This window comes from Tachysurus fulvidraco, chromosome 4 (assembly GCF_022655615.1).
Source record: "Tachysurus fulvidraco isolate hzauxx_2018 chromosome 4, HZAU_PFXX_2.0, whole genome shotgun sequence".
NCBI classification, from domain to species: domain Eukaryota; kingdom Metazoa; phylum Chordata; class Actinopteri; order Siluriformes; family Bagridae; genus Tachysurus; species Tachysurus fulvidraco.
Genome location: NC_062521.1, coordinates 10,411,660 through 10,423,809, shown reverse-complemented (window position 1 = coordinate 10,423,809; position 12,150 = coordinate 10,411,660). Strand labels below are relative to the sequence as shown.

General features: G+C 41.1%; 1 protein-coding gene across 4 annotated transcripts in view; it reads left to right on the top strand.

Annotated features, from left to right (window-relative positions):
* The window catches only part of thada (THADA armadillo repeat containing), a 79,516-nt gene that overhangs the window by 9,294 nt on the left and 58,072 nt on the right, over positions 1-12,150 (top strand). For all 4 annotated transcript variants that reach the window (XM_047811925.1, XM_027150072.2, XM_047811926.1 and 1 more), the window contains exons 11-21: positions 373-1,073; positions 1,695-1,849; positions 1,951-2,106; positions 2,219-2,326; positions 3,154-3,277; positions 4,218-4,363; positions 4,552-4,777; positions 4,974-5,109; positions 5,833-5,969; positions 6,529-6,660; positions 6,924-7,075. In XM_047811925.1, coding sequence (XP_047667881.1) covers positions 373-1,073; positions 1,695-1,849; positions 1,951-2,106; positions 2,219-2,326; positions 3,154-3,277; positions 4,218-4,363; positions 4,552-4,777; positions 4,974-5,109; positions 5,833-5,969; positions 6,529-6,660; positions 6,924-7,075 — 2,173 coding nt within the window. The remainder of the gene's footprint in view (positions 1-372; positions 1,074-1,694; positions 1,850-1,950; positions 2,107-2,218; positions 2,327-3,153; positions 3,278-4,217; positions 4,364-4,551; positions 4,778-4,973; positions 5,110-5,832; positions 5,970-6,528; positions 6,661-6,923; positions 7,076-12,150) is intronic.

Genomic DNA, 12,150 nt, shown 5'->3' with positions numbered 1-12,150 from the left:
CTTTTTATATCCATTTCCTGCTTTATAAAGTGTAACTACCTTATTATGCAGGTCCATTGGCAGTTCTTTTGTCTTCCCCATGGTGCAGTATCCAGCCAAGTCAGTGTATCACCTCATGAGCTGAGAAACTCACTGACTATTAATGTACAGACCCTAATTACAATTACAGTGAGTCAGATGTGTGGAAATTTAATGACTTCTCGTGACCACTATCCTTAAATAAGAAAAGATTCTTTTGCAGTATCTGTCATATTTTCCATTGCTGCCTGGAATTGCTGTCAATTTTTATTTGAGTCAAAATTTATAATTCAAATGCTGTCTGTATATATATAATTTGGTAATTATATATATTTTTTGTGTATCTTTATGTAGAGTGAAAGAGTCCAGCACGGCAATGGTGGTCTCTAGAGTTCTATCTCTATGGAGCAGTGCTGTGTTTGACTGCCTCCAGGCAGAACCCAAACCTTCTCTCCTCTGCCAATCACTCTACGGCGAGTGTCAGCTCCCCACACGCCTCCTCCGCCATGTCTACGCCCACTGGGAGCACCCTTTGGACGGTGTGCGCCACCAATCCCGCATCCTCTTCCGAAACCTTCTTTTGGCTCACCAGCGGTGCGGCGCCCTTGATTCTGACCCGACCCATGACGCTTACATTATCCAGCTGACTCACAGCCTGCTGGCACTCGACTGGCATATGAAGGGCAAGTACGGCTCACTGGCATGTCTGGCCGAGCACTTAGGTGCTGAGTACCTTCTCAAGCTTGATGCCAGTCTGCCTTCCAGGCTGCTAGCCCTCATGGGAGATCAAACGCTGGCAACATACTCCAGTGAGCTGTTGGAGAAGCTGTTTGTGAGTCACAAGAGTCAGCTATGTGCCCGCTTCAGGGATGATGGCTGGATGGATGACTGGCACAAGACGTGGGTGATCCCGCTGCTGAAAGTGCTATGTACAGTCAAACTGGAGCAGACCACTTATATCCTGGATTACTTTCTGCCCAAATTGTTGCGCTGTAACCCTGCTAGTTTAAGGTGCATGGTACAGGCTCTGCAGGACATGCCTTTCAGGTCTGATGGTGAGTGGACTTTACTAATAAGAAATATTTGCCTGTTACAGTATATGACCTACGGTTTGTAATGAAATGTAATGGCATGCATTTAAGGACCATGATGCAACCTATGAGGTGATAACAGATATCCTCTCCAGGAGTTTGAGAAAAAATGTTTGAATTGGTGAAATTGAAGCAGATTTTTCTTTTAAATTCCTAGCAGTAAAGTAACATATATAATTACTTCCTATAATCAATGTAGTCATGTTTAACACGCAAATCAGCTTCGTCTGAATACACGTTGTGATTGGAGCCCAAATCTATAGAAAATCTTTGGTCATTTTTGAAAATTCTCCTCCTTAGAATATTTGCATTTGCTTGATTTTGCATTCATTTCTGCTTTTGCAAAATTGCAAAAATTGTCGAGGGACTGAACAGGCGGTTCGTTGTGCAACACTGTTAATCTTTTTGCACCTATTTTTGCTTTGACTGTAAAATAACTTTGACAGACTTTTTCTGAACATAATAACTATCCTAATATGTTTAAAAGCTGCACTTACTGTAACCACCTGCTTTATTCCTTTAGTCATTAACATTTAGAGACGTCTCTGCTCACCTTCATCTTCCCTTTGCTTTGTGTTATTTTAGGCTCCGTGGGTAGCAGAGGAGCTCTGGGAGCATTGATGACTTGTCTGCGTGCTGCCAGAGCTCAGGGAGTCCTCAAGCCTGTTGATGAGCACCTTTGGGGAACAATGGTACCTCTTCCGCTGTTAAAACAAGCTCTGGTGCACAAACATGACCAGGTGAGTCTGTCTTTATGCTGATGTCCTTCTGAATAGAAGTTGCAAAGGTATTTTAGACCCTATGGCTATAGTATGAAGAAAATATAAATGTGTAAAACTAGGTTCGTGTGGACGCACTCGGATTAGTGTGCGAGAGCCATCGCAGCACAGAGACCCTCTCCACACAGGAAATGGATCTGATCCGCCACTTCCTGCCCAGCAATTTGAACAGCCAGTCACCTGGAGTCAGACAGCAGACAGTCAGCCTGTTTAAGAAGGTCTGAAACTCGCACTCGTGTTTTGCTGTGTAAGCACTCTGGTTGGTTGGGTGATGTGGCAACGCGGTTTTCCCAGTAAAATCATTCTGTTCTTGTTGCGTTGTATTGGCAGCTGCTTTGTAGGATGAAGGAGAGCACTCAGTCGTTGCAGAAGAAGCTGGCACAGGAGAAAGATGAGCTGCAGAAAAAACGAGACCAGCACATCCTCAGCACATACCAGGTACAGTACCATACAGTACACTTCAGTTCATAAAGATGGCTGCCCATGTATTATTAGGGTGGTGTAATCAGTAATACTGACACGATCATGACAGATGTGCTGGTATTGTACAGACATGACTGCACTGATGGGGTCTTTTGTTACACACTAACCTCTTTATCCTGAGCACACTGGCCCTGAGTAAATGACTAGCTGTGAGGCAGAAATACGCTACAGTTGGGACATCACATGTCCAACGCAGGACAGTATGCAAACACACATTCTCACACACACACATTCTCACACACACATTCTCACACACGCGCACACACACACACACACACACACACACACACACACACACACACACACACACACACACACACACACACACACTAGGTTAGGAGCCAAAATTGACATAGGCCTGCTGAACATTTTATACATGCCACAGAATGTTATAGGATGTTAATAGCTCGTTATTAATTATTGTATCTGTCAGCACACCTATTCCTTAGTAATGTATTTTAAGAACCTTTGAGGTGTTCTTAAGTGCATTAATATTAATAAGTGCATTAATATTATTATTAAATCAGTAGAAAAGTTGAAGCAGGGAAGAAGACCTCGAGATTAGGGAGCCGATGAGGGAAGGGTTGAGCAAGCGAAAAGTCTAGATACCTGATGGGAATGATGGGTCTTCATTTCTAAAAATGATCATTGGAGCAGACGTTCCTAGTAGTCAAGTAGTCAGCCATGATTAATGTATAATAAGGATTAGAAAGCGTACTCGTTAATTTGTTATAACCCAACTTGAGAGAAAGGTGTTGAGACGTGTGTGTGTTTCTTCTCAGGAGTTCCTCTGCTGGTTCTGCGAGAGTTTATTTCAGGTGCTACAACCAGGAGCCTCTTTCTCGAGGTGTTTAGTGACTCTGCAGCTGCTGGGCCTGGTGGCTGATCATTTCTCCTTCAGCATGGGTATTGTTCAGTCTTCTCCTCTAATAAACCACACGTCACTCCGTTTTATTTCCTTCCAGAATGTTATTGACCACATTAATTTTAGGAATTGTATGTAAAGAATAGATATAGAAGCCTTTATGTCACATACAGAATACGTTACAGCACTCCGTTCCTCCGTTCGTCAACCCAGAGCCTTAACCACTTGAACCCGAACCACTAAGTTTAAAGGTCTCAAAATAAATTTTCCTTGAAGGTTTTACACCGATTTTCAAAACAGTTTTAAGAGCTTTAACCTTATTCCCAACAGCCAGAGAGGCTTAGAGTTTGACACACCAGCACCTGTTTGCCTGAGTAGTGCAGTTATAAACTAAATATCATCGAAGTGCAATGTTTTGTTAAGCTTTGTGATATAAATGTTTTCAGTCTTTGTCAGACTGGAATATCTGCTGATTTGTCAGTGACACAGTGACTATAGTTTCTCAATTCTTATGAATTTTTATGATATTTATGAATAAAAGAAGCACGGCTTCCTTGTTTAAACATTAAAAAAATACAAAAAAATTACCCCAGTTTTAGGGTTTGGTTTAAATTTTAAATGACACCTCCAACTTCATTTGATGATGATTTGCATGTGCTGGTGTACTTTAAGATGATGAACCAAGGTTCAGGAACAGTTTTTACACACTGGCTGCTCTGTTTGTATTTGCTTTAACCTTCATTGTATTATGTGCAAAATTTCAGAAATTTGTAATCTGACAAAGTGAGCGGCTATAACATACACAGATTGGCTGTAATATCAAAACCACTGAGAGGTGAAGCAAATAACAGTGATTATCCTGTTACTGTTACCATGGCAGCTGTCAAGGAAAGGGATATATTAGTCAGCAAGACTGAAGAAGTTCAAGGTAAAGCTTCAAGTACAAATTGTATACTTTTCCTCTTTGTTTCTGTGTGTTAGACCCTGAAAGCTTTGCCCTGGGAGCCTGTGTGACTGTACAACATGCACAGGCTGTCCTTTACTGTCTGTCCAACAATTTCCTGGAGGTGAAACAGCTGGCCTGTACACTGCTGCAGAAACTGCCTTCCAAAGCTGTGGGCTTACAGGTTTGTTGTGGCTCTACCATTTAGCTGGTTAGTATTACTGAACATTGTCGAGCAATAATGCCTCAAATAGTCAGAGATAATGTTGCGGCATGGTATCCAATCCAAGATATGTTATTTCCACATGCTACATAAATTATGATGTTGAGATGAGGATTTTTAATGTTTCTCATACATGTGCTGCTGCTCAGGAGCCAGAGAGGCTGCACTGTGTTCTCCAGGCTGCTTTGGACCTCAGCACCAGTACCAAGCCCTTCGACAGTGTCACAGCTGCCCACTTACTCAATCTGCTGCTGCACCAGGAGGCCCTCCAGCAGGCGCTGCTCCGCTGTGCCCAGGAGAAAAGTGTCTCTCTACAGCTACCAGATTTTATCCAGCCTTCTGACGTCTCCATTTTGGAGAAGAACACACTGGCAGGTATGTAGATACCTATCTTATCTTTTTCACTTATTTATTTATTTGTTTGTTTGTTTGTCTATCTATCTATCTGTCTGTCTGTCTGTCTGTCTGTCTGTCTGTCTGTCTATCTATCTATCTATCTATCTATCTATCTATCTATCTATCTGTGTCATGCCGTAATTTGTTTGTTGTTGTAATGTTTACTGTGTTTCAGTGGTGCTCTTCTTGCTGACGTGTCTGAAGGCTGAGGTCGCTGAGGCAGAGACTTCTCTGCTCGTAGCTTCTGCTTCCTGTCCTTTATATGGCAGAGCTCACTGTATCACTGCAGCCTTGCAGCAGCTCAGCACTGGGTAAGGAGGCGTACTTGTATAGGCCAAATTAGCCACACGCATCATTGGTTTAACATGATTTAGCATATATCCCTAATTTCATTTCTTTCATACATTTAAAAAAAAATTTTTATTTCAAAACCTAATCACTAAAACCTCACTCAAATCTGCTCAAATTATTTTTAGTGTTATTCAAAACTTAGATTTTTGATGGCCCACACTATTTGTGTTTGACCAGTCAACAAATGCAATGGCGATTACTCCAAAACGAATGTGATGCCACTTTGGCACGTCTTATAACAACGATGACCTGAAGGATAGGTTAACAGTTGTGTAACAGTGCCATCTAATGGTCAAGAGAAATGAAAAAAAAAATGCTACTTTTGCTTTTAACCTCTGTATAATTTGTCATTAAATTGTTTAACTGGTGTTTGTATGTTCAGTGAAATACCAAGTCAAATGCTACCAGTTTCACTATGTCAAACATTTTGTGTCTGCCGTATTGAATATTGTGTTAAGGTGCTAGATCGAACACATTAGAGTATCGTAATGAGATGTATCGAGTGCATTTGTCTTGTTTAATTTTCAGTGTAAGTGCTTACGCACTTGCGAAAATAATACATATCCATTTACCCATTCCCTTAACAACTTAATTTCTTAAGCACTTTAAGTGCTCAGACACTGATAATCGTTGTCACGGCTGTATTCCAAGGTGCGCGTGTGTGTGTGTGTGTGTGTGTGTAGATCTCTCCAGCTGCAGGCTGAGTGGAACCGGCTTGTGTCAGACCTCATTGCTTTATGCTACAGGATGTCTGATGTGGTATCACCTGTCGTCCAGAGTTCCTCCCCTGAGGGTCTTATCCCAATGGACACAGACACTGGTTTGCATTTCAGAAACACGTTAAAATATAAATGAAATTTTATATATACTTAGGGAATCATGTTGCATGGTGCTGTATGTTTATTATTCTAGTGATAAAGTATCAGTTATCAGTGCAGTTACAAGAACTTATTTTAGAAGAAGAATTTCCAGACAGAATTATAATCATATAGAAATGGAAGGCAGAAATAACAGACTGCAGTCAGCATACGGTGCTGTTGTGCTGCTTGAAAGTAGACCTGATTATCTATGACATGATTAAGGGACTTTTGCTTTAATCACCATGGCTAAGCAAATTTGAATTTAGTCTGCTTGCCTGGCCTCATTTTTAAAACTAATGTAAGGTTATAACCAAATAATAAGTACATAACATGAGCATCTTGGAACTTTTTTGCTATCTATATGAAGTAGTGAATATTATCTTAAGGCTAAAAAAATCAAAGTCAATTAACGTGACGAATGAGTTAAAGATTTATGAGTGAGTTTTAACTAGAAGTGAGTTTTTATCTATGCCTTTTTTTGTGTGTCTTTTTTTTTTTTTTTTTTCCTCTTCTCTGAAGAAACATCATCTGGCCTGCAGAAGATCCTTCAGGAAATCCAACCTCGAGACACTAATAACTTCTTCAACAGTCCCCGAGAACTGGACACGACGTCTGAAGAGCAGCTAAACACACCTCAGCCCACAAGCAACGGTGAAAAAGACCTAATCCTGATAGTGCCAATGTGTCTGATATGGTTTATTTGATGTATTCTGATACACAGGGAATATATCAGCTGAGAGCAGGAACTCAGCTCAAAAACTGATGTTACTTACATGTTACTGTATCTAGCAATACTTGTTTTGTCCTTTAGAGGTCAGTGTGTCATTACACACAAGGCTGGGTCTGAATAAAGTAAAATAGTATTAGTAATAGTACTTTAAAAATAAATCCCGAAATCCTAACAATTTCTATAGGATCCGAAGGCGAGGCTTATCGGGTCACTGCGCAGATGGTGTTGGTGTGTTGCTGGAGGAGCATGAAAGAGGTGTCCATGCTGTTGGGGGAGTTGTGTCAGAGAATGCCTCTACGTACACACACATACCGAGGCCTGATCACTGAAGAGCAGGTCAGTAAACGCAAACACACACACATCTGGTAATTATATGTAATTATATAAGAGACAACACAGTATTTTAGACAAAGCCCTATTATAAGAACCTTATCTTTTGGTTCTTGTTGAATTCTTGGCAGGGCTGTTATAAATAGCCCAACACCACACACACACGCACGCACACACACACACACACACACGCACGCACACACGCACGCACACACACACACACACACACACACACACACACCACCCCACTCCCTCCCGTCATTGTAATATAAAAAGAACTCACTATAACATTTTAATTTATGGCATCTGTGGTGATGGGATGGTCTGTTGTTCAATAAGGAGTTTTACGGGGTTTTCACCCTGGACATGTTTGTTGTGCGCGGAACCGGTGTGTTGATCTTTCCTAGAACCCTTGTCAGCATTGGCCTGTTTTCAGACTCGCTTAATTTTTTATTAAACTCCATGCATCCTCTGTGATATCACAAACATATGGAGAACACAATGCGACTCAGTATATTGTTGTTGTTGTTTTTTTGTTTTTGTTTTTTTATTCTGGTGCTATTGTGCACAGAGAAGCATCTCACCTCTTCTTTGATGCATAATATTCCCCTTTCACTCATGGTGCTTGTGTGTTGTGGAAACTAATCATGTCGTCATTGGCTAAAACACAGGTTTTAAAGCGCAGGTTACTTTATTTCATGTATAAGTGCAGAACTGAATACAAGTTGCGTTTACATTCATGGGAATCTTAGCACAGTTCCTGCACCACCGTTTACAGGTGGTCTTGGGGTCAGTACCGCACTATGCTTCCCAATCCACATTGCCTATTTTTTCATTTAAAACCATGCTCTGTTTCAGACGATGGACGATGAATCCAGAATAAACGTTATCCCTATACACTCCCTGATCTCATCTACATCTGATGAGTTGCTAATACTGTACATGCAGATTATTTCAAATGTTTTTGGAATTATGCACCAATTATCTTTTGGATTGAGAAGGTATGAGTATGTCAAATACAGCCACAGGTCTACTGAGCATGAGCAAGGTGGATTATTTACTCCATCGAAGTGAATGTAGACTAAACAAACATCGTCCAATCAAACTACAAAACCTTAAGTTTAGTGTGTTGTTTTTTCTTTCTTTCTTTGAGTTCCAGCTTATGTTTTTACCATATTTGGTATTTGGTATAATAACATTAATAGTTATTAATAATTATTAGATACAGTCAAGACACTAAAAATTTGCTTATTGACAGATTCCTAGTTATTTTAGCTGTCTACCAGAGTATTTTTGAGTATACAGAAAATGAACTAACTTGAAGGTACTGTATTTGCATCCAGTTCAAGTGAATGATGTAGGAATGATGTACAGCATCTTTTTTTTCACATCTTCAGTTCCTGCTTGTTCTCTGATTATTATTTTTTTTTTTATCTTCATCATTGAAATTCATATCAGGTGATTGACGACCATTGAATAACATTTCACTTCTTTATCGTAAACTCTTGGCTTGCTTTCGAACTGGGCTTCGAGTCAGTGTCCAGCTGCACAGTGAGTTTTGAAGAATTTGGCAGAATCTGAGCAGATACTTTACACTTCACAAATAATCCTGCTGCTTTTGTCAGCAGTTATATCATTAATAAATGCAGCCACACATGCCCACGCTATAAGGTGAGCTGGTCTGCTTCAGGTTATCAACAGTTCCTTCTATTCTGTATACTACTTAATTCTACTACTTCTTGAAGGTTGTTCTTGATCTTGTCAATTGTTGTGTTCACCACGGAAAGACTTTGTCATCCACCTCAGTATTTTATCTGTAACGTTCCTGTGCCCAACAGAGCATTATATCAAAATTGTTCAGACAGTTGATTTGGTCAACATGTATATTTGTTTTTCTTACTCTTTTATCCTAATCATATCTAGCTTTACTGGCAGTGGTTGGCTCTTTGGACTTTTTATTTGAGTTAACAGTAACAGATTCCTACCTTTTTTATCCATTAGTTGTGAAATAACAAGAGAATAACACTCATCTAGCCTTGGAACTGCTGAGAGGCCAATAGTCCAATAACTTTAGGTCTCTAAACCCCGCATGTGAAAGGTTCTGTTCAGTCCATTCAAGCTAAAGCTGAAAGTTTCCACTTTGAGCTCCCATTTTATTTAAAATCCAATACACACTGTGGTAAACGGCTAAAATAACACTGACTTGTCAATGTCCAAACATTTATGTATCTGACCGTGTGTTAGATTTTAGCCTGCCTAATTAATACCAAGACCTGCTGTCAATAGGTTTTGGTAATGACTAGGTATGCATGGGAAACAGTTCAAATAAAGACAAAAAAAAAAAAAAAATACAACAATCCTTCACAAGCTGTACTCTCGCTCTCTTTCTCTGAGATGTTTGATAAATACAGGCCTGGGGCTGAATCATGTACCAGCCACTGGTGGGTGAAGTGTTTTCCGTCTGTAGCGGTGTGAAGCCATGAGACCCCATGCTGTGCCCGCCTTCAATTAACATCCGCCCTCGTTAGCGCAGGGCTTTCATTTGAGCCTGCCCCGCTGTTTAATGACCGACTGCATTTTTTCCAAATGGTTCTCCCCCTCCGGCAGAAGCCAGCCACTATATACACAAATCCATACTCTGTTAAACCTGAGACAGTGGCATTGATCCCTGTGGCACTGGCAGAATAGAATTGAAGCCTTTATTTTTGTCACATATACATTACAGCCCAGTGAAATTCTTTCTTCGCATATCCGAACCTTTTGGAGGTTGCAGAGACAGCTAGGATGCAGTGCTCCTGGAGCGGTGAGGTTTAAGGGCTTTGCTCAGGGGCAGAATGGCTGTGCTGAGCTTGAACCAGCTTGATTAACAACCAATCAGCCTCCACTTGACCCACCATTTTATACGCTTGAGACAGCCTGTCGGTCTCTGTCTGTCTCTGTGTGTCTGTGTGTGTGTCTCTGTCTGTGTGTGTGTCTCTGTCTGTGTGTGTGTCTCTGTCTGTGTGTGTGTCTCTGTCTGTGTGTGTGTCTGTCTGGATGTGTGTGTCTGTCTGGATGTGTGTGTCTCTGTCTGTGTGTGTGTCTCTGTGTGTGTGTCTCTGTCTGTGTGTGCGTGTGTGTCTCTGTCTCTGTGTGTGTCTCTGTCTCTTGTGTGCGTGTGTGTGTCTCTGTGTGTGTCTCTGTCTCTCTGTGTGTGTGTGTGTGTCTCTGTGTGTGTGTGTGTGTGTCTCTGTCTCTGTGTGTGTGTGTCTCTGTCTCTGTGTGTGTGTGTCTCTGTCTCTGTGTGTGTGTGTCTCTGTCTCTGTGTGTGTCTCTGTCTCTGTGTGTGTGTCTCTGTCTCTGTGTGTGTGACTCTTTCTCTGTGTGTGTGTCTCTTTCTCTGTGTGTGTGTCTCTGTGTGTGTGTGTCTCTGTCTCTGTGTGTGTGTCTCTGTCTCTGTGTGTGTGTGTCTGTCTCTGTGTGTGTGTCTGTCTCTGTGTGTGTGTGTCTGTCTCTGTGTGTGTGTCTCTGTCTCTGTGTGTGTCTCTGTGTGTGTGTCTCTATCTCTGTGTGTGTCTCTGTCTCTGTGTGTGTGTCTCTGTCTCTGTGTGTGTATGTGTCTCTGTCTCTGTGTGTGTATGTGTCTCTGTCTCTGTGTGTGTGTGTCTCTGTCTGTGTGTGTGTCTCTGTCTCTGTGTGTGTCTCTGTCTGTGTGTGTGTCTCTGTCTGTATTTCTGTCTTTGTCTGTGTGTCTGTCTGTCTGTGTGTGTCTCCGTCTGTCTGTGTGTGTCTCTGTCTGTGTGTCTCTTTGTCAGTCTCTTTGTCAGTCTCTGCGTGTTTGTCTGTCTCTGTGTGTGTGTGTGTGTTTGTGTTTTCTGTGTTTATGTAGTCATAATTGGGTTATTAAACAGAGTGTTTGTTTACATGCGGTTCTGTATTTTATACTGAGGGAAGCAAAGAGCAAGCGATGGTCATGCTTGCGTCTAATCTGCCTCGTCATATGGAAACACTGACTGCAGCTTTATTGTGAGCTGTTTTATGAATTATGTCACATCACGAGGTTCTGGATGCTAGTGAAGCACCTTCTTGGACCGTTCACAATCCCTCTTAACATATGACTTGAGGTTTAACTGTCTTAGCAGTCGGCCTTAGCTGTAAGGCTTTCCACCGCCTACTCGAAAAAAGAACAAATTATTGAATTGATCTCTGAACCACTGAAATTCTAGAGAAAGGATCGTCTGGCATTTCCTTGTCCAAGTTTCCTAGCTTGAAGGTCTGCTTCGGTTTAATTTAATACGGCTCTACTCAAAGATGACTGCTGGACTTATTTTACTGCTGCCGTCTGTATTCAGATTGCTGTCCAATTCGGGCAGCTCAAAGAGCCCCGTCAACTTGATTCCTCAGTTGAATGTCATCCTTTATTCTTCTGCGTGAGTTTCCATGTGTTTTCTTCCTGATGCACAGGCCAGACCTGTAAAAGCACTGGCATGCAAAAAAACCCACTGGGACTGTTCATATTTATGTGACTGGTTTATAACTGGAATTATAACAAGCCTATTTCCAGATAAATTCTAGTGCAGTGTTCTCAGGCATATTTTTGTCAATACAAACAAAATGGTTTTGATTTGCAGATTTTAAATGACATGTTAATAGGCTTACATAAGGTGGACAATTCAATAGCACGGACACCCGGGACAAGCCGATTTCACGTCTGGGCTGTTACTTTTATTTTTAGTTGCCTGGTAGGCAAGTACTTTCTACAACTAGGGTAAGCGTGGAGGAAAAAATACAATCTCTGGTTGACATTTACATTTACTTATGTTATGCACTACAACAGTGTGATGCTCCTTGCTACAGTAACTATACCATGTGCTACACATTTTATCCTCCATGTCCTTCTCCACTCTACACATCTGGCATGTTCCATATAATACAAAGCAAATTTTTGCATATTCAAAGAAGTGGTGTTTACTTTCATTGAGATTCACCTATCAAAGTATTTGCTATTTTTGAAATAACTAAATTTTATTCATTTCTAATTCTTTTCATCCAGTGGTGGTTCATGTTGTTAAGACTCTGGGTTGTTGATCAGGGTTCAAGCC